Genomic DNA, 25,951 nt, shown 5'->3' with positions numbered 1-25,951 from the left:
GGCTACGGAGGAGAGAGGGAGAGAAATCCCTTCCTCCCCTCCACAGCGCCGGCCTGCCCCTCGGCAGAGCAGGCCCGCCGCAGCTGAAGTCTGCTCACATAGTTGGACCTCAGTCAAAAAAACTGACCCGCACATCCATCAAATGTGAACAGGTGCTAGTCGCAAAAACATAGTAACTATAAAATGCATACAGCTGCACAATGAAATGCTAAAAATGTACAAGGGAAAATATGGCACTGCATTACTGCAAAAGAGAGATATTTAGTTTATATATTGGCCAATTAAGTTAGGTTCCCGGATTACAGAGATATACCTTGCCGTTGGTTCCGGGCTTACATGCATTGGCCAATACATAAACTAAATATCTCTCTTTTGCAGTAATGCAGTGCCATATTTTCCCTTGTACATTTTTGGCTTTTCAGTGTGCAGCTGTATGCCTCTCCTGGTTTTGGCATCTAAGTACTGATGAAACACTGATGCAAAATACTGACGTGTGAAAGATGCTTTAAAATTATTTTTTGGGCGGTGTATTCTGCAGTGCGAACCAAAAGTGATGGAGTCTCTGTGCACTCACTCAGCACACATTGTTTAAAGCCGTCTGCCTGGGAAAGAAGACTTTTACATACTTACTAAACAGAGGCTTTTTACTGTCACCAGTTGGCATTGACATTGGATGGCTGTCAGATGATCATTTGGCCTATAGCCATCTCAGCCGACATTCCCGTACAAGCACTCATGTCTACTCTATGAGAAATCTGCAGACTGAAATGGATTATTACTGAAAGAACAATGGGATTGGCAGTCTGAATTCGACATATACGATCACCTCTGCCAATCATAAACATTAAACCATTTGCAGATCCTGCCGATTCTGATGCGTTAAGCTGATGGCCATCTAATGTGTATGGACGGCTGTAGAGAAAGAGAAAGCGAGAGATACAGAACTGGAAGTGATTGATCATTGTTGTCATTAGATCACATTCATACAGTAGATGGTGGCTAATTAGCAATATATAATATAAATGTATCTGCAGTAATCTTCCATGCAAAGTGTGCGTGTCACCGAATAATAGCATGTCATTGGGATAATGGGCAATATGTTTCTTTTGCAATAGTCACATACCAACATGTCTTTAAAATACTTTGACTTTAAAATATGTTTCTTCTGCTGCTCCTCTGGAATATGTGGATTAATATCCACAAAAAGTAACTTTAACATCCAAATGCTGCTCGACAGAGTGCTGTAACCTCGTCAGGCAGTGGCTGACCACCATGATTGGGCACATTGTGGAGATGACATTATGCCCCTCTATAACCAATGGTTGGTGGTGGCAGAGGTCATGGACAGACTGACTATCGATAGAGCGGTGGCATTTCATGATATTTGTTCTTGTGTCACTTTGTGTCTATTCCCTTTAAATGTCGCAGTTATTTCATCACATTAAGGGCTTCAACCGTTTCAGTATCTGATCATCTAATCACACAATAAGTCACACTGACTCAGATACCGATGTACCGCCATATCATACACTCCCATCACAGACTGATAACCCAGCAGACAATATTACCCTGCAGTATTGTCAGTAACACTGTGACAGCTTCAGCCGTGGAGGAGACGGAGGACGTTCTACAAAACCATCTCTACAAAAGCAGCCGGTAAGAGATCACTATACTTCTAACCTGGACAATTAAAGGGGATGTCCAGAAACATGGCTGACTTCTTCCAGATACAGCTCATCTGTCCATGGGTTTTGAGACCAGATTTTATTTTTTTATAATCGTGAACAAACCCTCTAGATATTAGAATTTCAGGGTGTAAGTTGAGCTTCTGTTCATTTCGCTCTTTGAAATTCCAAGTTGATCAAGAAGAAGTTATCTGGATCTCAGTCGACATTTTTAACACTAGAACTACTGGACTCGTGACACCTATATAGAAATACAGAGTGCGAAGTAGTCAAAATTACTACCTCAGTAGTTCTAGTGTTAATGGTTTCTACATATCAGGAACCTTGTGTCTTCCCCTGTCTCACAAAAGTCCTTACAGGCATTTTCATAAAGTATAACTGATAGCCCCTAGGCAAGAGATAAGCAATTAATTCTAAACTAATTTATTGATTTTGCTACAAATTTTCCCCCAAAATGTGAATTCTACTGAGTCCACATCATCAACATCAAATGTTTGCATCACACCTCACATACTCGGGGTTATGTGACTACAAGTAAGCGATTTGCATATTTTCAGACATATTCTGGCTAATCGTACCTCACTTCTCTGAATGCAAGTGTATGGGGAGAGGTTGAATGCATCTAATCGGCTTTTGACCACATGTATGAAATTACATGACAACCTGCTCTTACCAGCAATACAAGAGAGCACTCACACTGTGGTGCCCCTGACCTGATCAGGCGCCACTTGGTACTGCACAAATGCTGGGATAGTGCAAACAGGTAATCTCAAAGGCTGGAATAGGGTGTGTACGCACAGACACATAGTGACCAGGTCTCACACACACTCTAGAGGGACCCCTGGGCAGACCCAGGAGGGAGCATGGTCTCCACATTTCAGCTAGTGGTGCAGTGGAGAGGCTGGAAGCTAAGTTGCAGTGGCAGTCAGAAAAAGGAGCTGGAGGAAGCCAGTCTGATAGTGGAGAGCGCAGAGTGTGGTTGCAACAGGAGTGAGGGCCACTGACACGCTAGTCAGACCCTGCACATGTAGAAGCCGTTGGCGGGGGAGAACGGTCACCAGCAAGTTGGACAAAAAGATGCTGAGAAAATCAGTTGGTCAGAAAGACACAGAGGGAGCCAGCTGGTCATGTAAGGAGACTTCTGGTGGCTAGGCACGCTGGGGAAACAGGTTCCCGAAGTAGGCTCAAGTTTAACTACCTACAAAACCTGCCGGTGTGGAGACCACAAGTCCCACACCAACCAAAACAGAGTCCGAGCATCCGCAGCAATGAGGGGGCCCATAAGGAGGATTGAGCCTGAAGCTATCCACCTTGGTCCACGCTGCCAGCAAACGGGCCAAAAAAGGGGAGAAAAGCTAGAAGCGACTTCCCTGGATGAACCCCACGGTACTTTAAGTTAGGTGTTGTCCGAAACAAGAAGTGCTAGGAAGGTGAGTTAACGGTTACCCTTAGACCAGCCTGAAGGATACCTGGTTCCACCTGGTGTATCTCAGCATCGCCCGGGTTACCTCACAAAACCAGATGAACGTGAGTAAACAAGTTGAAAGACACTTTGGACTGGGACTGAGTTCTTCTGCGACCTGTTGTTCTACACACATACACGCGAACCCCGGAGTCCAGCCTCACTCTCGGGAGGCCACACCACCTGACTACAGATTCCACCAGCCCCAGACGCTCGTTAAACTGCAGTGGCGGCCACCTATAACCCTGACCGCAAACTGAGAGTGGCGTCATGACTCAGATGTGAATAACCTGACATACCTGAAGCCAGAGATATCCCAACACGTGGTGACCCTGCGGCATCCCTGGAGGTGGAGTGAAGTCTCTGGGGCGACCCCCCCGCAGCTGGCGGGCTCTACAGCACCACAGGGCACCACATTTGGTTTCATTACCTTTTGCCCTATTTGACTCTATTAGGTCCTTTGTTCTCTCACACATTGCTGGCTGTAGAGTGAGAAAACGGAGAATCCGTCACTGAGAATAGAAGCCTCGGCCATGGGCAGCCGGTGCTAGAGCCAGAAGGGCGGGGGGGGGGGGACCTGCAAAATTTGTTATTTTAGGTATTTTACTGAATTCAGGGCTCACTTTTCTGAATGTGAACAACTCTTAATATTTGCTGTTGTGAATGTCAGCATGTCCCCAGCTGCAGCAGCCTCCGCGCACAATACTCCCTCTGCAAGGGAAAAACTGTATTCTCCTACATAAATATGCCTCATCTCTATTAAATGTATTAATACTTACAGAATTTAATCAATAAACACAAGAAAAAAAAAATTTCCATTGCACTTTTCTTAGAATGGACTGAAAGCGCAGAAACTTCTATAAGAGTCAAGAAAAGGCACTAAAATTATTAAATACGTATAAACCAAAACATCCGAATGTTTTAACAATAACTAAGTAAATGATATAAAGAACAATTATTCTGTCCTTTGATAATTATTTGCTCTTAGCAGAAATGTCTGATGGACTGGGGGAAGGAGAAGGGAATATATATATATACAGGAGCAATGCTGGTCATATACAAATAATGCACTGCTCTCACTGACCAAAGAGAAGAGAACCTGGAGAAGAAGGAAGGAAGGTAATAAAATCTATCTATCTATCTATCCCTCTATCTATCCCTCTATCTATCTATCTATCTATCTATCTATCTATTTATCTATCTATCTATCTATCTATCTATCTATCTATCTATCTATCCCTCTATCTATCTATCTATCTATCTATCTGTCTATCCCTCTATCTATCTATCTATATATCCATCTATCCCTCTATCTATCCCTCTATCTATCTATCTATCTATCTATCTATCTATCTATCTATGTATCTATATATCCCTCTATCTATCTATCTATCTATCTATCTATCTATCTATCTATCTATCTATCTATCTATCTATCTATCTATCTATCTATCTATCTATCTGTCTATCCCTCTATCTATCTATCTATCTATCTATCTATCCATCTATCCATTTATCTATCCCTCTATCTATCTATCTATCTATCTATCTATCCATCTATCCCTCTATCTATCTATCTATCCCTCTATCTATCTATCTATCTATCTATCCATCTATCTATCTATCTATCTATCTATCTATCTATCTATCTATCCATCTATCTATCTATCTATCTATCTATCTATCTATCCATTTATCTATCCCTCTATCTATCTATCTATCTATCTATCTATCCATCTACCCCTCTATCTATCTATCCCTCTATCTATCTATCTATCTATCTATCTATCTATCGATCTATCTATCTATCTATCTATCTATCTATCTATCTATCCATCCATCCATCTATCTATCTATCTATCTATCTATCTAGCTATCTATCTATCTATCTATCTATCCCTCTATCTATCTATCTATCCCTCTATCTATCTATCTATCTATCTATCTATCTATCTATCTATCCCTCTATCCCTCTATCTATCCCTCTATCTATCTATCTATCTATCCCTCTATCTATCTATCTATCTATCTATCCCTCTATCTATCTATCTATCTATCTATCTATCTATCTATCTATCTATCTATCTATCCCTCTATCTATCTATCTTTCTATCTATCTATCCATCCCTCTATCTATCTATCCCTATATCTATCTATCTTTCCTTTATCTATCTATCTATCTATCCCTCTATCTATCTATCTATATATCTATCTATCTATCTTTCCTCTATCTATCTATTTATCTATCTATTTATCTATTTATCTATCTATTTATCTATCTATCCATCCCTCTATCTATCTATCTATCCCTCTATCTATCTATCTATCTATCCATTTATCGATCATTTGTCTATCTTATTAGGTTTCCTTTTATAATAGAACAGCATTATATTATAACAGTACTAGCTAACTACAGTACCCGGCATTGCCGTAACTGTCTCTCTGTCTATCTCTCAGTCTCTGTCTGTCTGTCTCTGTCTGTCTCTCTCTTTGTGTATCTCTTTCCCTGTCTGTCTCTTTCCCTATCTGTCTCTCTATCTCTTTCCCTGTCTGTCTGTTTCTTGCTCTGTCTGTTTGACTCTTTCCATGTCTGTCTGTCTGTCTCCCTCTTTCCCTGTCTGTTTCTGTCTCTTTCCCTTTCTTTTGCTTTCCCTGTCTGTCTATGTCAGTATTTTTGTCTGTCTCTTTCTGTATCTCTCCCTGGCTGCATTGTGGCATGCAACATTCTTCTGAAGTTCTGGCTGCATTGTGGCTCCCAGCTCCATTGACTTTAATGGAGGCAGCTTTTTGGTGAATAACTGTAAAGCGAGGGGTTAAAATGTCCCCTCAAAACATAGTCTATGACGTTCCCTGAGTCAAATGGGGCCTCTGTGCAAAATTTCGTGATTGTACATGCGATGGTGTGGATTTCTTTAGTGGACATACACACATACACACATACATACACACATACACACATACACTCAGCTTTACATACAGTGCTGGCCAAAAGTATTGGCACCCCTGCAATTCTGTCAGAGAATTCTCAGTTTCTTCTTGAAAATGATTGCAATCACAAATTCTTTGGTATTATTATCTTCATTTAATTTGTCTTAAATGAAAAAAAAAAAAATTGTCATATAGCTAAATTGGATATAATTCCACACCAAACATAAAAAAGGGGGTGGACAAAAGTATTGGCACTGTTTGAAAAATCCTGTGATGCTTCTGTAATTTGTGTAATAACAGCGCCTGTAACTTACCTGTGGCACCTAAGAGGTGCTGGCAATAACTAAATCACACTTGCAGCCAGTTGACATGGATTAAAGTTGACTCAACCTCTGTCCTGGTCCTTGTGTGTACCACATTGAGCATGGAGAAAAGAAAGAAGACCAAAGAACTGTCTGAGGACTTGAGAATCCACATTGTGAGGAAGCATGAGCAATCTCAAGGCTACAAGTCCATCTCCAAAGACCTGAAAGTTCCTGTGTCTACGGTGCGCAGTGTCATCAAGAAGTGTAAAGCCCATGGCACTGTGGCTAACCTCCCTAGATGTGGAAGGAAAAGAAAAATTGACAAGAGATTTCAACGCAAGATTGTGCGGATGGTGGATAAAGAACCTCGACTAACATCCAAACAAATTCAAGCTGCCCTGCAGTCTGAGGGTACAACAGTGTCAACCCGTACTATCCGTCGGCGTCTGAATGAAAAGGGACTGTATGGTAGGATACCCAGGAAGACCCCACTTCTTACCCTGAGACATAAAAAATCCAGGCTGGAGTTTGCCAAAACTTACCTGAGAAAGCCTAAAATGTTTTGGAAGAATGTTCTCTGGTCAGATGAGACAAAAGTAGAGCTTTTTGGGAAAAGCCATCAACATAGAGTTTACAGGAAAAAAGAGGCATTCAAAGAAAAGAACACGGTCCCTACAGTCAAACATGGATGAGGTTCCCTGATGTTTTGGGGTTGCTTTGCTGCCTCTGGCACTGGACTGCTTGACTGTTGTGCATGGCATTATGAAGTCTGAAGACTACCAACAAATTCTGCAGCATAATGTAGGGCCCAGTGTGAGAAACCTGGGTCTCCCTCAGAGGTCATTGGTCTTCCAGCAGGACAATGACACAAAACACACTTCAAAAAGCACTAGAAAATGGTTTGATAGGAAGCATAGGAGACTACTAAAGTGGCCAGCAATGAGTCCAGACCTAAACCCCATAGAACACCTGTGGAGAGATCTCAAAATGGCAGTTTGTAGAAGGCAACCTTCACATCTTAGGGACCTGGAGCAGTTTTCCAAAGAAGAATGGTCTAAAATATCAGAAGAGCATTGTAAGAAACTCATTGATGGTTACCGGAAGCGGTTGTTTGCACTTATTGTGGCTAAAGGTTGTGCAACCAAGTATTAGGCTAAGGGGTACTTTGCACGCTGCGACATCGCAAGCCGATGCTGCGATGCCAAGCGAGATAGTCCCCGCCCCCGTCGCAGCTGCAATATCCTTGTGATAGCTGCTGTAGCGAACATTATCGCTACGGCAGCTTCACATGGACTCCCCCGCTCTGCGACGTTGCTCTGGCCAGCGACCCGCCTCCTTATTAAGGGGGCGGGTCGTGCAGCGTCACTGCGACGTCACATGGCAGGCGGCCAATAGGAGTGGAGGGGCGGAGATGAGCGGGATGTAAACATCCCGCCCACCTCCTTCCTTCCGCATATCCTATGGGAGCCGCGGTGACACCGGTAGGAGATGTTCCTCGCTCCTGCGACTTCACACACAGTGATGTGTGCTGCCGCAGGAGTGAGGAACAACATCGGACCGTCGCGTCAGCGTAATTATGTATTACGCTGACGTTACACCGATGATACGATTACGACGCTTTTGCGCTCGCTAATCGTATCATCTAGGCTTTACACACTACGATGTCGCATGCGATTCTGGATGTGCGTCACTTTCAATTTGACCCCACCGACATCGCAGCTGCGATGTCGTAGTGTGCAAAGTGCCCCTAATGGTGCCAATACTTTTGTCTGGCCCATTTTTGGAGTTTTGTGTAAAATGATCAATGATTTGATTTTTGTTTCATTCTCTTTTGTGTTTTTTCATTGCATGCAAAATAAATTAAGTTAATAATACCAAAGAATGTGTGATTGCAATCATTTTCAGGAAGAAACTGAGTATTATCTGACAGAATTGCAGGGGTGCCAATACTTTTGGCCAGCACTGTATTAGATTGTGTTCCTTATTGGATTTATTTTCTTACAGTTTATATGTTATGTTGTATCTTTTCATTATTTTCAGAGAGGAACACGACCCTATAATCAGTGTGTGGAGAGGATTGTGCCGACAGATTCCCTTTCGGGCGCCTCCAGGTAGATATTGAGCTGATGGGTTTGGGAGATATGAGTGATAATGATATAACTAGTAAGTCATTGCACAGCAGATAATAATGACGTCTTCTTCATCAGTGGTGGGATCTATCTTTTTTATTAGACATGTTCATGGCTCAAGATATAGGTAGATTTGCGGCAAATTGTCCCTGCTCTGCCACATAAAATAATAAAATGTTAAAATTCTATACATTTTGCGTACTTTGACAGTAGTAATATTTCTGGATGCTGTCACCAAGAACTATACAGCGTGCCACTCATCTTACTCCAGCCAGCTTTATAATTTCCCCCATAATACTGTATAAGGTGGAGATAAATGTGATTAATGTATTGCAGTTCTTACCAGTCGTCATCCTCTGCCGTTTCCAGCGCTGCTCCAGTCTCCTCCACCATCATGTGACCGCAGTTCTGTCCTGCCGGATCACTCAGCGTCTTCTGGAGCGGAGAGGTGGTCACTTTTTCAGTGTTAGTCTATGAGACTCAGAACAAGACAAGGAAAGTTGGAAACAGCAAAAGATGGAGACTGGTTTGACTGGTAAGTAATGTAATATGCTCTGGGGAAAATAAAATAAAAAGAATTGCAGAAACGCTGCAGCGAATCTTTAATAAAATGACTCAACTTCTGTTTCATTGACATGATGATTATATTACATGTTGTATTTTATAATAATAATAATAATAATAATAATAATTATTATTATTATTATTATTATTATTATTATTATTATTTATGATTCTTGTAGGTGAATCCTCAGAATGGACCCTGATGATGATAATCTGACCTCATATAATCTAACTCGGAAATACTATGACCAGTAAGTATATATTCCTAATTCTTCATTTCTCTGAGATATTAGTGCAAAATCCATTCACAAATATATCCGAGCCTCCGCCCCAATTACATCAATATTCATAGGGATAAATCAGCTCCACCTGCAGCGCCATTATTCCTACCAAAATGATGGAAACTCAGGATAACTAGAGATCAGCGCGTACTGTAATATTCGTATTCACTATACTCATAACGCGTACTTTATAACATTCATGTATTTGTTTCGAAAAGCAAGTACAATGCAAATCAATGGGAAATGCAAATAATTTTCTGCTGGACCAAATAGAGAAGTCTGAAGCCTAAGGAAAAGGCTGAAATGGATGGGAAAGTGATGAAACTGAATGGGGAGAGAATCCTGCATGCATTTCTGACTATGGTATCTGGGATCCTGTGATACCACATGGAAGAACTTCCGTGAGGTTCTATTGTATCAGTGCCCCTGCAGTTTATGTCGCACGATCGCCGACATTAAGAGGTTAGCTCAATACCTGCTGTTATGATCTCCGCTGAGCTTGTGACATCCCTGCTGGACGTCAGCGCTCGTCACTGACTTCCATGATGCAGTGTTCTCACATCAAGTCTCGCGGACGACCGAGACTGTGACTAGTGGTGATGTCATGGGCTCACGGGGCAGTTCACGTGAGAATGAGGCGGCCATGGAACTCAGTGACAAGCGATGACCTCACGAGTTCATGACTAGAGTTGAGCGATCTTCAAGTTGAACGAGTTTGAGTGATTTTGGGGGGTGTTCGAGTCGTTCGACGAACTCGAACAATTTGCTTAAAGCTCGGCAGTTCGAGTTACCGTTTGAGAACGTTTCGATCACCAAAAGCGTGGATTTTCACAGTAAGTATGTGTGCACGTTGCGTATCTGAATGCATCCTGCGTCCCCAGCACAATCCCCCTCTCTTTCCTACTCACCGATCACGGGTGCCTCACTGCACAGCTGTCACAAATCTCCGTCGGCTTTTCCTCGTTTGAAAATGTCTGCCGCTTCATTATTCAATCAGGTATTCCCTGGTTTCCCCGCCCACCGGCGCTCCATGATTGGTTGCAGTCAGACACGTCCCCATGATAACAGACAGCTGTCTCACTGCAACCAATCACAGCCGCCGGCGGGCGGGTCTATATCGTGCAGTAAAATAAATAAATAATTAAAAAAAAAACAAAAACTGCGGTCTCCCCCAAATTTGATACCAGCCAGGATAAAGCCACATGGCTGGAGGCTGGTATTGTCAGGATGGAGAGCACCACATTATGGGGAGCCCACCACCCTAACAATATCACCCAGCAGCCGCCCGGAATTGCCGCATCCAATAGATGCGGCAGTCCCGGGAATCTACCCAGTTCATCCTGAATTGCCCTGGTGCAGTGGAAATCGGGGTAATAACGGGGTTAATCATGACAGCAATAGAAGTGAGGAAGGATGTGGACTCAGCACAATATCCTTAAAAATCACTTGAATCCTTTATTGAAAAATGTCATTAAAAATCAGCCAACAAACGCATTGCACCAAGCGTAATACAGGATCACGCTTGGTGCAATGCGTTTGTTGGCTGATTTTTAATGACATTTTTCAATAAAGGATTCAAGTGATTTTTAAGGATATTGTGCCGAGTCCACATCCTTCCTCACTTCTATTGCTTCACCGACGTGGACTGGCCGGAGGACTCTGTGCACCCCGAGGATTCCCATGGCATCGGATGACAGGTGAGCTGAAAACCACTTTTCTACTGTTAATCATGACAGGCATCTCCCCGAGATACCTTCCATGATTGACCTGTAAGTGAAAGTAAATAAACACACACAACAAAAAATTCTTTATTTGGAGTAAAAGACAAAAAAACCCTCATTTACCTCTTTATTAATCCCCAAACAACAATCCAGGTCCAAAGTAATCCACATTACACTGTCAGCTCTGCTACATGAAGATGACAAGAAGCACCGTAGAACACGAGCGCTCCATGTCCTCTCCACGCAGCACTTGAAGTGAGCCGCGCTGTCACCGGAGACTTCACTCTGCAATGCAGAGGTCAAGATAACCAAATCTTCATATGCTTCTCATTAGAGGCAGTGGGTCAATGGTTAGAGCTACTGCCTAAGGAGCATGACTTCATGCGTTCAAGTCCCTGCCCTCCTGGTACAGAATTTAATTTAATTTATTTTTAATTTTAAATTATATTTATTATTTATTTATAATTATAATTTTATTTAATTTAATTATGCACTGAGGGGAGGAGCTGGACATCAGCTGTGACCCGTGGGACACACCTCTAAAATCGGAGCAGTTCACAGAATGGAACTGCATTGCTCTCTCCTCTCTCTTCTCTCTCTCTTTTCTCTCTCTCCTCTCTCTCTTCTCTCCCTCTTCTCTCTCCTCTCTCTTCTCTCTCTTCTCTCTCTTATCTCCCTCTCTCTTTTTCCCTTTCTGTCTCTTTTTCTCTCTTTTTCTCTCTTTTTCTCTCTCTCTTGTTCTCTTTTTTTCTCTCTTTTTCTCTCTTTCTCTCTCTTTCTCTCTTTTTCTCTTTTTTTCTCTCTTTTTTTCTCTTTCTTCCTCTTTATCTCTCTTTCTCTCTCTCTTTTTCTCTCTTTCATTCTCTTTCTCCCTCTCTCTCTCTTTTTATCTCTCTCTCTTTTTCTCTCTCTTTCTCTCTCTCTCTCTCTTTTTCCCTCTTTTTCTCTCTTTTTATCTCTTTCTCCCCCTCTCTCTCTCTTTTTCTCTCTCACCCTTTTTCTCTCTTTTTCTCTATTTCTCTCTCTTTCTCTCTTTTTCTTTCTTTTCTCTCTTTTTCTCTCTTTCTCTTTATTTTTCTCTCTTTTTCTCTCTTTCTTTCTCTCTTTTTCTCTCTTTCTCCCCCCCTCTCTCTCTCTCTCTTTTTCTCTCTCACCCTTTTTCTCTCTTTTTCTCTATTTCTCTCTCTTTCTCTCTTTTTCTTTCTTTTCTCTCTTTTTCTCTCTTTTTCTCTCTTTCTCTCTCTTTTTCTTTCTTTTTCTCTCTTTTTCTCTTTCTCTCTCTTTTTTCTCTCTCTCACTCTTTTTCTCTCTCTCTCTTTTTCTCTCTCTCTTATTCTCTCTTTTTCACTCTCTCTCTTTTCCTCTCTTTTACCCTCTTTTTCTCTCTTTTTCTCTCTTTCTCTCTCTTTCTCTCTCTCTTTTTCTCTCTTTTTCTCTCTTTCTCTTTTTCTCTCTTTCTCTCTCTTTCTCTCTCTTTTTCTCTCTTTCTCCCTCTCCCTCCCTTATTTTCTCTCTTTCTTTCTCTTTTTCTCTCTCTCTTTTTCGCTCTCTCTTTTTCTTTCTTTTTCTCTCTTGTTCCCTCTCTCTCTCCTCTTTGTAGCTGAATAATCCACTTCTGGATTCTCAAGTGCAAAATAGAGGTCAAGATTACCAAATCTTCCTATGCTTTTCATTAGAGACAGTTAGAGCTTTTTCCTAAGGAGAATTAGTTCACGAGTTCGAGTCCCGGCCGTCCCGGTAAAGAATTTAATTTATTTTTAATTTTAAATTATAATTATTATTTATTTATAATTATAATTTAATTTAATTATGCACTGAGGGGAGGAGCCGGAAATCAGCTGTGAGCCATGGGACACACCTTTAAAATCGGAGCAGTTCACGGAATGAGGCTGCATTGCTCTCTCCACTCTCTCATCTCTCTCCTCTCTCTCCTCTCTCTTCTCTCCCTTTCCTCTCTCTTCTCTCTCTCTTCTCTCCTCTTCTCTCTCTTCTCTCTCCTCTCTTTCTCTTTCTTCTCTCTCTCTTCTCTCTCTCTATTCACTCTCTCTCCCTCTCTCTTCTCTCTCCTCTCTCTCCCTCTCTCTCTTCTCTTTTCCCTCTCTTTTCTCTTTCTTTTCTCTCTATTTTCTCTCTCTTTTCTCTCTCTCAGACCTGGCAATGAGCAGCTGATGCAGTCACCTGACAGAATCAGCTGACACTATAAGTCAAGCGGTGAGGCCGGCTTTTTACCACTCAACCGGCTAAACTATCAGGAGACAGGAGTCTTCACAGAAATGTGTAGTTTGTTTTTTGTTTTTTTTTTGCACTGATGCATCAGCTGGTTGTATAAAAGCCATTTATACAATCAGCTGCTGTGTCATGTGATTCAAGCCCTTGAACCTGACACGTCATCTGATCGCTTTGCCTTCCAGCAAACCGATCAGACGATATTGGATCCGGATTGGACGGCGCAGAACCCTTGACCCAGGATTACTGCGGGGGGGGGTTATTTATTTCAATAAAGATGCAGTCACTAATTGTGTTGTGTTTTATTTACAATAAAAATATTTTTCTGTGTGTTGTGGTTCTTTTTATCGGTACTAGAAAATCGTGGTGGCCATGTCTAATATTGGCGTGCCACCATGAATTTCGAGCTTAGGGCCAGTTGATAATATACAGCTAGCCCTAACCCCATTATTACCCAGCAAGCCACCCGTCACCAGGGCAGCTGGAGGGGTTGGATATAGCGCCAGAAGATGGTGCTTCCATGACAGCGCCATTTACTGGGGCGGCTGCGGACTGCAATTCACAGCAGGGGTGCCCAGAAAGCTTGGGCACCCTGTGCTGCGGATTCCAATCCCCAGTGGCCTAGTTATACCTGGCTGGACACAAAAATTGAGCTAAGCCCACGTCATTTTTTTTTAATTATTTCATGAAATTTTTGGTTCACAGCCGGGTAAAAATAGGCAGCTGGGGGTTGGGGGCAGCCTGTAGCTGCCTGCTGTACCGGGCTAGCATACAAAAACATGGCGAAGCCCACGTAATATTTTGGGGTGCAAAAAACTCCTGAATACAGTCCTGGATGGAGTATGCTGAGCCTTGTAGTTCTGAAGCTGCTGTCTGCTGTCTGTCTGTATGGAGGAGAGCAGACAGCAGCTGCAGAACTGTAAGACTCAGCATCCTCAGTCCAGGACTTTATGTTGGAGGGAGAGACAGGAGGAGCAGAACTACATGGCTCATCATGCTCTGCTCACTAGTGTATGCAGGAGAGCAGACAGCAGCTGCAGAACTACAAGGCTCAGCATGCTCCATTCACTAGTGTATGCAGGAGAGCAGACAGGATCTGAAGAACTACAAGGCTCAGCATACTCCATCAAGGACTGTATGCATTAGTCTTTTGCCCACCAAAAAAATGACGTGGACTTTGCCATATTTTTGTATGTTAGGCAGGTACGGCTGCCCCTAACCCCCAGCTGCCTATTTGTACCCGGCTGGAAACTAAAAATATAGGGAAGCCCTTTTTTAATTATTTCATGAATTTCATGAAATAATTTAAAAAAAAAACGACATGGGCTTCACCCCATTTTTGTGTCCAGCCAGGTACAACTAGGCAGCTGGGGATTGGAATCCGCAGCACAGGTTGGCCCGAGCTTTCTGGGCCCCTCTGCTGTGAATTGCAGTCCGCAGCCAACACAAAAAATGGCGCTTTCATAAAAGCGCCACCATCTGGCGCTGTATCCAACCCTTCCAGCTGCCCTGAAGCCAGGTGGCTCGCTGGGTAATAATGGGTTAATACCAGCTTTGTTTTACTAGCTAGTATTAAGCCAGAGATTCTTAATGTCAGGCAAGTTTGACCCGGCCATTAAGAATATCCAATAAAGGGTTAAAAAAAGACACCACACAGAGAAAAAATACTTTAACCCCTTTAGCCCCCGGGCACTTTCCGTTTTTGCATTTTTGTTTTTTGCTCCTCTTTTTCCGAGAGCCGTAACTTTTATATTTTTCAATCACTCTTGCCATATGAGGGCTTGTTTTTTGCTGGAGGAGTTGTACTTTTAAATGAAACCATAAGTTTTACCATATGGTGTACTGGAAAACAGCAAAAAAATTCCAAGTGTGGAGAAACTGCAAAAAAGTGTAATGGCACAATAGTTTTTGGGATGTTTTATTCACCGTGTTCACTATATAGTAAAACTGATGGGTGGGTGTGATGTCTCAGGTCGGTGCGAGTTTGTAAACACCAAATATGTATAGGTTTACTTGTACTTAAGGGGTTAAAATACATTCACAAGTTTGTCCAATAAAAGTGGCGTACGTTTTGCGCCATATTCCAAAACCCGCAGCGTTCTCATTTTTTGTGATCTATGGCTCACTAACAGCTTATTTTTTGCATCTCAAGCTGATGTTTCTAATGGTACCATTTTTGCGCAGATGCTACGTTTTGATCGACTGTTATTGCATTTTGCGTAAAACTTGTGGCGACCAAAAAATGTAATTTGGCGTTTGGAATTTTTTTGCCACTACACAGTTTATCAATCAGATTAATTGATTTTATGTTTTGATAGATCGGGCATTTCTGAACGCGGCGATACCAAATATGTGTATATTTATTTTTTTTAACCCTTTTCATTTTCAATGGGGTGAAAGGGGGGTGATTTGAACTTTTAGGGGTTTTTTTGTTTTTTTTATTTTTTAAAACTTTTTTTTTTATTTTACTAGTCCCCCTAGGGGGCTATAGCGATCAACAATCTGATCGCTCTGATCTATCTGCTGATCACAGCTATACAGCTGTAAACAGCAGATACGGTCACTTCCTGCTTCACTGTCCTCCGGGCCGTGTGAAAACGAAAGTGACTTGTCATAGCTGCAGGCATCATCACATGACCCAGAGCTACCATGGCAACCACCGGAAATCACGTGATCACTCACGTGACTTCCGGTGAGGGCGGCGGTAAGTGAAAATCCTGACCGCGTGTATTTACATCTCGCTGCCAGACTTTGGCAGCGAGATGTAAGGGGTTAATGTTACGAATGCGATTCCACTCCTAACATGCAGGCACACATATCAGCTGTTGAAAACAGCTGATATGTGTGCCGATCGCTGCATACTGCCCTCGGCAGGGGGCGGAGATTAACCTCATACGATCCATGACGAATAGATCCGTCAAAGGTCGTGAAGGGGTTAATAGAAATAAATACACAGACACATTAGAGACTCCATGTTTATTACTTCCTCTCAACCCTCCACGATCCTGGTCTTCTGTTTTCTTTCTCTTTCATCCCATGCAGCTCTGCTTTATCAGACAGCACTGCATGGGACGAAGACACAGCTGCTCCAATGCAATCTAATCACTCTGTGAGTGAGCAGAGGCCGCTTGCTGTAAGCGGTGATGTCACCGCTGACAGGTGGGTTACTATAGCAACGGTGATCTCCGTTATTCACCGGCTGTGGCATCCAGTCCTTGCATGTGGGCTGACTCTGTAAAGAGCGCTGACATGCATGGACAGGGAGTCGACCATGTGCCAGAGCATCTCACCGGTACACGGAGCTGCTCAAACGAGCACCACTTACCGGAGCGATGCACTGACAGGACCTAGGATGACATCTAGCCATGTGACCAGTCTGTAGCCAATGAGATAATAGACACGTGACTGGTCACACGTCACGGAAGGTCCTATAAACAGTGCTGGTTACCGGGAGAGCGCAGCGATGATCGGAAGAAAAATCAGCGGGAGACAGCGTGCAGGACGCGTCACGGGGACCTGTAAGTATAATGGCAATGTTTATTAACTGTATGTGTATATGTATAATGTGTTTGTATGTGTTTTTGTTTAACTGCCATTGTTTTTAATGGGGTTCGAAGGAGTTTGTCGAACGTTCATTGAACAGAGCCCCCGTTCGATGAACTGAACCGAACTTGAACACTAGGGGGGTGGCTCATCTCTATTCATGACATCAGCGCTCGTTATGCCCTGCAGTGACCTGGCCTGACCCAATAATGTTAGCTCAGGTCACTGCACTGCTCCCCCAGCCAATGGGGAACATTTTTTTCTTCACTGAATTAGACAGTGAGTATGGTATGGATTGTCATACTCACTTATTTGATTATGCCAGACCCGGAAATGTTTTTCTTTTCAATAAATTGGTGAAAGAGGGAATGTTTTGGGGAGTATTTTTAAAAATATTTTTTTTTGTTCTATATTATTTAATGCTGACTGAGTTAGTGATGTCGGGTATCTGATAGATGCCGTGACATCACTAATGCCTGGTATCAACCCCATATATTACCCTGTTTGCAACTGCACCAGGGCAACGGTTGAGCTGGAGGTGAAACATCAGGATTGGCACATCTAATAGATGTGCCACTTTTTGGCAGCTGCAGCCTGCTATTTTTAGGCTTGGTATGGTCCAATAACCATGGATCTCCCTAGTCTGATAATACCAGACCACAGTTGTCCGCTTTACCTTGGCTGGTGGTTGCTATTGTACCGCTGTGTCCCTGTAAGGATGTTTTAATGTCGAGGATACAAAATGAGTGTGTAAATTAGGTCTTGTGGGTAGTGCTTTGATTCTATAACCAAAAGCTGTAGACCGGTTACTGTAGCATGTAGAAGGGGGCAATTGATAATATTGTACCACTATGTCCCTGAAAGTATTTTTAATGTCCAGACTCCAAAATGGGTGTGAAACCTATTCCTTGTGGGTACTGCTAGGATTCTGTGACCAAGAGGCCTAATCCAATCACTGTAGCATGTCTTCCTTTTTCTATTTATAATGACGTACCACAGGCCTGTGTGTTGGATGGACATCTCTCGGTACTTTGTTGACTGACTTTGATAAATGTCTGGCTCCACAGAACCTGGAGCTAGGGATGAGCGAATGTATTCGCCACTATTCGGTAAACGACGGATAACAGGCTATTTGCGCCATTTGGTATCTGACGAATAAAATAACATCTGCTCCGATACTTTCAGTTTCATTTCTGACTTCCTGGCATCTGTTTTCCAGCCAATGAACACATCTGATGTTGCTTGCTCTCACAGTAATGATGCAGCCATCTTTGTTGTGGTGTTACTGTGATTGGCTTGACTGCACAGCGTCATCAATATACACATTGCCGTAGCTTGTGGGAATGATACATTTATAGTCCCCGCTGCTCCGGCTTCCAGCATCATGTAGGAGAAATGGAGAGGGAGGGAGAGAGAGAGAGAGAGAGAGAGAGATTCTGCCTTTTCACATCCATTTTGGCCTTTTCCTTAGTGACCACAGCTCGCCGTTAGGTCCAACTTGAAATTATTCTGGTTTCCCATAGACTTACATTGCGTGTCGAATATTTGCGAATAGTCGAATAGCGGTGACCTATTCGTCGGATATTCACGAAGTCGGATATTTTTGTATTCAATCATCCCTACCTGGAGCTAGAGAAGGCCATGCGCGATTAGGGTGCAAACCTAGTGGTAGACATCATGTATGCACTGCATGGATCATCCTGGATGCACTGAAATTTCTGTGGCAGAATTATTTCCTGGATGTGCTGCTTCAGAAGGGACAGTCACTGTGTGCTCACTTTTTTAAATTAAAATGCTGGCTCACAGCCTGTGTTGCATGGACTATACCTCACTGCTCTTTTAACGCCAAATGAAGAGGAGAGCAATTGATGCTACTGTACCGCTGTGTCCCTAGAAGGATTTTTAATGGTGAGACCACTACATAGGCCTCCAAGTTGTATTTTGTCTGTACTAGCAGGAGTTTGGGACCACCAGCCCTACACCTCTCTCTCATCCACCTCTATATTTCTTCTGTAAATAGCCTAGGAAGCTAATAGCTATGCCAAAACAAAGGTGCTGGACTGTAAAATATATTTTTGCTGTTTTGGCGGGAACCCCCAGGTATTTTCTGTGCCCTACATTTGGCTTCTTAGGCCATGTGCTCACGGGAGCATTTTGCTGCGGAGTTTGCCACGGAAAACCTGCGGATTTATCTGGATTTTCCAGATAAATCCGCAGGTTCTAGTATGTACAGGCACTCCCCATGTTACCCTATGGGACATGGGGAGTGTCTTTGTCCACGCTGCGGAAAGTGCGGCTGCGGAATCTCCTGCGGAGATCCCTCAGCTGCACCTAACTGCATGTCAATTATTCATGCGGATTTACTTGCGGAGATCCCGGCTAGAGATGAGCGAACCGGTCCCGGTTCGGCTCGAGGTCGGTTCGCCGAACGGACCTCCCGTTCGAGTTCGGCTCGTCGAACGTTCGACGAACCGAACTCGAGCCAATAGGAAACAATGGCAGGCAATCACAAACACAGTAAAACACCTAGAAAACACCCTCAAAGGTGTCCAAAAGGTGACAAACAACTCAAACACATTGGAAAGTGACAAGGACATATACTCATGCGAAAACAAAACAGCTGGACAAGGAAAAAGAGGAGGACACACAGATATAGGCATGGCACGCCATTCTAAAATCATGTAAAACACCGCAAGGTGACTCCAAGCATAGTCTCCCTTTTTTTCCAAAAATTGGGCCCCACACCCACCCACCCATTCAGTGGCAGCAGTTGGGCCCCAGTTGTACAATTCACAGCTAGATTTGCAGCAAGCACATTCAAAAATACGCCATTCTTATCCGTCCCCAGGATGACACCGGGGTAGGTAGCAAAGTCTTTCCTGATCCCAGCTCTGTTCATCTTGGCTTCTTTTAAAAACACAGCAAGCAAGGGTTACTCCAAGCGGAGTCTCCCTTTTTTTCCAAAAATTGGGCCCCACACACACCCACCCATTCAGTGGCAGCACTTGTGCCCTAGTTGTACACTTCACAGCTAGATTTGCATCAAGCACATTCAAAAATACGCCATAATTAACCGTCCCCAGCATGACACCGGGGTAGGTAGCAAAGTCTTTCCTGATCCCAGCTCTGTTCATCTTGGCTTCTTTTAAAAACACAGCAAGCAAGGGTTACTCCAAGCGGAGTCTCCCTTTTTTTCCAAAAATTGGGCCCCACACACCCACCCCATCAGTGGCAGCACTTGGGCCCTAGTTGCAAACAGGATGTTTTGATTTGCATCAAGCACATTCAAAAATACGCCATTCTTATCCGTCCCCAGGATGACACCGGGGTAGGTAGCAAAGTCTTTCCTGATCCCAGCTCTGTTCATCTTGGCTTCTTTTAAAAACACAGCAAGCAAGGGTTACTCCAAGCGGAGTCTCCCTTTTTTTCCAAAAATTGGGCCCCACACACACCCACCCATTCAGTGGCAGCACTTGTGCCCTAGTTGTACACTTCACAGCTACATTTGCATCAAGCACATTCCAAAATACGCCATTCTTATCCGTCCCCAGGATGACACCGGGGTAGGTAGCAAAGTCTTTCCTGATCCCAGCTCTGTTCATCTTGGCTTCTTTTAAAAACACAGCAAGCAAGGGTTACTCCAAGCGGAGTCTCCCTTTTTTTCCAGAAATTGGGCCCCACACACCCACCCCATCAGTGGCAGCACTTGGGCCCTAGTTGCAAACAGGATGTTTTGATTTGCATCAAGCACATTCAAAAATACGCCATTCTTATCCGTCCCCAGGATGACACCGGGGTAGGTAGCAAAGTCTTTCCTGATCCCAGCTCTGTTCATCTTGGCTTCTTTTAAAAACACAGCAAGCAAGGGTTACTCCAAGCGGAGTCTCCCTTTTTTTCCAAAAATTGGGCCCCACACACCCACCCCATCAGTGGCAGCACTTGGGCCCTAGTTGCAAACAGGATGTTTTGATTTGCATCAAGCACATTCCAAAATACGCCATTCTTATCCGTCCCCAGGATGACACCGGGGTAGGTAGCAAAGTCTTTCCTGATCCCAGCTCTGTTCATCTTGGCTTCTTTTAAAAACACAGCAAGCAAGGGTTACTCCAAGCGGAGTCTCCCTTTTTTTCCAAAAATTGGGCCCCACACACCCACCCATTCAGTGGCAGCACTTGGGCCCTAGTTGCAAACAGGATGTTTTGATTTGCATCAAGCACATTCAAAAATACGCCATTCTTATCCGTCCCCAGGATGACACCGGGGTAGGTAGCAAAGTCTTTCCTGATCCCAGCTCTGTTCATCTTGGCTTCTTTTAAAAAAACAAAGCAAGCAAGGGTTACTCCAAGCAGAGTCTCCCTTTTTTTCCAAAAATTGGGCCCCACACACCCACCCCATCAGTGGCAGCACTTGGGCCCTAGTTGCAAACAGGATGTTTTGATTTGCATCAAGCACATTCAAAAATACGCCATTCTTATCCGTCCCCAGGATGACACCGGGGTAGGTAGCAAAGTCTTTCCTGATCCCAGCTCTGTTCATCTTGGCTTCTTTTAAAAACACAGCAAGCAAGGGTTACTCCAAGCGGAGTCTCCCTTTTTTTCCAAAAATTGGGCCCCACACACCCACCCATTCAGTGGCAGCACTTGTGCCCTAGTTGTACACTTCACAGCTACATTTGCATCAAGCACATTCCAAAATACGCCATTCTTATCCGTCCCCAGGATGACACCGGGGTAGGTAGATAAAGTCTTTGCTGACCCATGACTTGTTCATCTTGGCTTCTTTTAAAAACAATGTAAGCAAGGGTTACTCCAAGCGGAGTCTCCCTTTTTTTCCAAAAATTGTGCCCCACACACACCCACCCCTTCAGTGGCAGCACTTGTGCCCTAGTTGTACACTTCACAGCTAGATTTGCATCAAGCACATTCCAAAATACGCCATTCTTATCCGTCCCCAGGATGACACCGGGGTAGGTAGATAAAGTCTTTGCTGACCCATGACTTGTTCATCTTGGCTTCTTTTAAAAACAATGTAAGCAAGGGTTACTCCAAGCGGAGTCTCCCTTTTTTTCCAAAAATTTGGCCCCACACACCCACCCCATCAGTGGCAGCACTTGGGCCCTAGTTGCAAACAGGATGTTTTGATTTGCATCAAGCACATTCAAAAATACGCCATTCTTATCCGTCCCCAGGATGACACCGGGGTAGGTAGCAAAGTCTTTCCTGATCCCAGCTCTGTTCATCTTGGCTTCTTTTAAAAACACAGCAAGCAAGGGTTACCCCAAGCGGAGTCTCCCTTTTTTTCCAAAAATTGTGCCCCACACACACCCACCCATTCAGTGGCAGCACTTGTGCCCTAGTTGTACACTTCACAGCTACATTTGCATCAAGCACATTCCAAAATACGCCATTCTTATCCGTCCCCAGGATGACACCGGGGTAGGTAGCAAAGTCTTTCCTGATCCCAGCTCTGTTCATCTTGGCTTCTTTTAAAAACACAGCAAGCAAGGGTTACTCCAAGCGGAGTCTCCCTTTTTTTCCAAAAATTGGGCCCCACACACCCACACCATCAGTGGCAGCACTTGGGCCCTAGTTGCAAACAGGATGTTTTGATTTGCATCAAGCACATTCAAAAATACGCCATTCTTATCCGTCCCCAGGATGACACCGGGGTAGGTAGCAAAGTCTTTCCTGATCCCAGCTCTGTTCATCTTGGCTTCTTTTAAAAACACAGCAAGCAAGGGTTACTCCAAGCTGAGTCTCCCTTTTTTTCCAAAAATTGTGCCCCACACACACCCACCCATTCAGTGGCAGCACTTGTGCCCTAGTTGTACACTTCACAGCTACATTTGCATCAAGCACATTCCAAAATACGCCATTCTTATCCGTCCCCAGGATGACACCGGGGTAGGTAGCAAAGTCTTTCCTGATCCCAGCTCTGTTCATCTTGGCTTCTTTTAAAAACACAGCAAGCAAGGGTTACTCCAAGCGGAGTCTCCCTTTTTTTCCAAAAATTGGGCCCCACACACCCACCCCATCAGTGGCAGCACTTGGGCCCTAGTTGCAAACAGGATGTTTTGATTTGCATCAAGCACATTCAAAAATACGCCATTCTTATCCGTCCCCAGGATGACACCGGGGTAGGTAGCAAAGTCTTTCCTGATCCCAGCTCTGTTCATCTTGGCTTCTTTTAAAAACACAGCAAGCAAGGGTTACTCCAAGCTGAGTCTCCCTTTTTTTCCAAAAATTGTGCCCCACACACACCCACCCATTCAGTGGCAGCACTTGTGCCCTAGTTGTACACTTCACAGCTACATTTGCATCAAGCACATTCCAAAATACGCCATTCTTATCCGTCCCCAGGATGACACCGGGGTAGGTAGCAAAGTCTTTCCTGATCCCAGCTCTGTTCATCTTGGCTTCTTTTAAAAACACAGCAAGCAAGGGTTACTCCAAGCGGAGTCTCCCTTTTTTTCCAAAAATTGGGCCCCACACACCCACCCATTCAGTGGCAGCACTTGTGCCCTAGTTGTACACTTCACAGCTACATTTGCATCAAGCACATTCCAAAATACGCCATTCTTATCCGTCCCCAGGATGACACCGGGGTAGGTAGATAAAGTCTTTGCTGACCCATGACTTGTTCATCTTGGCTTCTTTTAAAAACAATGTAAGCAAGGGTTACTCCAAGCGGAGTCTCCCTTTTTTTCCAAAAATTGGGCCCCACACACCCACCCCATCAGTGGCAGCACTTGTGCCCTAGTTGCAAACAGGATGTTTTGATTTGCATCAAGCACATTCCAAATCAACAAGCATTTACTCTCCCCAGGATGACACAGAGGTAGTAAATTCCTTCTGGATCCATGACTTGTTCATTTTGATGAACGTCAGTCTGTCCACATTGTCACTGGACAGACGCGTGCGCTTATCTGTCAGCACACACCCAGCAGCACTGAAGACACGTTCAGAGACAACGCTGGCAGCTGGACACGACAAAATCTCCAAGGCGTAAGTTGCGAGCTCTGGCCATTTTTCTAGGTTTGAAGCCCAAAAGGAGCAAGGCTCCAGTTGCACAGTCATGGCATCGATGTTCATTTGGACATACTCCTGTATCATCCTCTCCAGCCGTTGACTATGTGTCAGACTTGTTGTCTCTGGTGGCCTTGCAAAAGAGGGTCTAAAAAAATTATGAAAAGATTCCATAAAATTGCTGTTACCGGCACCAGATACGGTCCTACTGGTACGGGTAGACTGTTGAAGATGACGAGACCGTCCCATGTTTGTCAAGTTACAACTGGGAGATTCCCTCCCTGCACCTGCACGGTTGTTTGGTGGAAAAGCCGAGCTAAGATCGAGTAACAGCTTCTGCTGATACTCCTGCATACGTGCGTCCCTTTCTATGGCTGGAATTATGTCACAAAATTTGGACTTGTACCGGGGATCTAATAGTGTGGCAATCCAGTAGTCATCATCACTTCTAATTTTGACAATACGACTGTCATGTTGGAGGTAGTGCAACAAAAAGGCACTCATGTGTCTTGCGCAGCCATGCGGACCAAGTCCACGCTGTGTTTGTGGCATAGAGGTGCTACCCGTTCTTTCTTCCTCTGACATCTCCCCCCAACCTCTTTCAACTGAAATTTGACCAAGGTCTCCCTCATCCGCTGAGTCTTCCATGTCCATGGACAGTTCGTCCTCCATTTCTTCATGTTCTCCTGCACCTTGCTCAACATTTCGCCTGCTACTATGCGCCCTTGTCGATCCCTGTCCCCCATGGTCCCATGCCTGCTGCGTTGGTGATGATGAACGTCTGGACCTTGGTGATGTTGTTGTCCCTTGCGCATATGAATCCTCCTGTAGTTCCTCCCCTTCATGTTGTCCCACCCCCTGACTCCGAATAGTGTTTAGCGTGTGCTCCAGCATGTAAATGACTGGAATCGTCATGCTGATAATGGCATTGTCAGAGCTAAACATATTCGTCGCCATGTCGAAACTGTGCAGAAGGGTGCATAGGTCCTTGATCTGAGACCACTCCATCAGGGTGATCTGCCCCACCTCTGCATCTCGTTGGCCCAGGCTATACGTCATGACGTATTGCACCAGGGCTCTGCGGTGCTGCCACAGTCGCTGTAACATGTGGAGAGTTGAATTCCAGCGTGTCGCCACATCGCATTTCAGGCGATGAACCGGCAGGCCGAAAGACTTCTGGAGCGATGCAAGTCGCTCTGCTGCGGCGCTTGAACGGCGGAAGTGAGCTGACAGTTTTCGTGCCCTGTTCAGAAGGCCATCTAGGCCGGGATAGTGTGTTAAAAATTGCTGGACGACAAGGTTCAACACGTGAGCCATACAAGGTACGTGTGTCACCTTGCCGTGGCGAAGTGCCGCACCCAGGTTTGCAGCATTGTCGCACACGGCCTTACCAGGCTGCAGTTTGAGTGGAGACAACCATTTATTAAACTCGGACCGCAGAGCTGACCACAACTCCTCAGCTGTGTGACTCTTATTCCCAAGACATGTCAAGCTAAAGACCGCCTGATGCCGTTGCGCTCTGCTGCCAGCATAGTAATGAGGGCTGCGTGATTCCTTCTGCGCAGTGAGAACGCTGGTGGCCTGACCAGGCAGGCTTGGGGCGGAGGTGGAGGACCCAGATGAGGTGGAGGATGCAGAAGCTGTGGCGGAACTTGGACAGACAGAGGATTGACACACAAGTCGTGGGGATGGCAAGACTTGTGCAGCAGACCCTTCACCATCTATCACCATAGTTACCCAGTGCCCAGTCAGTGACATGTAACGTCCCTGTCCATGCTTACTGGTCCAAGTATCGGTGGTGAAATGCACCCGTTCACACACAGAGTTTCTCAAGGAAGCGGTGATGTTGTGTGCGACATGCTGGTGTAGCGCGGGCACACCTTTCTTAGAGAAGTAGTGGCGACTAGGCATCTGGTACTGGGGCACAGCGACAGACATAAGGTCTCTAAAATCCTGTGTGTCCACTAGGCGGAAAGGCAGCATTTCGGTAGCCAACAGCTTACAGAGGGATAGAGTCAACCTCTTAGCTTTGTCATGGGTCGGAGGAAGTGGCCTTTTATTTGACCACATCTGAGGGACAGA

The 25,951-nt window shown here is 44.4% G+C and overlaps 1 protein-coding gene across 1 annotated transcript in view; it reads left to right on the top strand.

Annotated features, from left to right (window-relative positions):
* The first annotated feature begins 4,149 nt into the window (after nt 1-4,149).
* LOC142256532 (formyl peptide receptor 2-like) overlaps nt 4,150-25,951 on the top strand; it is a 32,510-nt gene continuing 10,708 nt past the window's right edge. Inside the window, exons 1-3 of the mRNA XM_075328282.1 lie at nt 4,150-4,266; nt 8,421-8,491; nt 9,253-9,324. Of these exons, the coding sequence (XP_075184397.1) occupies nt 9,266-9,324 (59 nt within the window). The 5' untranslated portion in view covers nt 4,150-4,266; nt 8,421-8,491; nt 9,253-9,265. The remainder of the gene's footprint in view (nt 4,267-8,420; nt 8,492-9,252; nt 9,325-25,951) is intronic.

This window comes from Anomaloglossus baeobatrachus, chromosome 11, assembly GCF_048569485.1.
Source record: "Anomaloglossus baeobatrachus isolate aAnoBae1 chromosome 11, aAnoBae1.hap1, whole genome shotgun sequence".
NCBI lineage: Eukaryota > Metazoa > Chordata > Amphibia > Anura > Aromobatidae > Anomaloglossus > Anomaloglossus baeobatrachus.
This window is presented reverse-complemented; position numbering and strand designations above follow the sequence as displayed.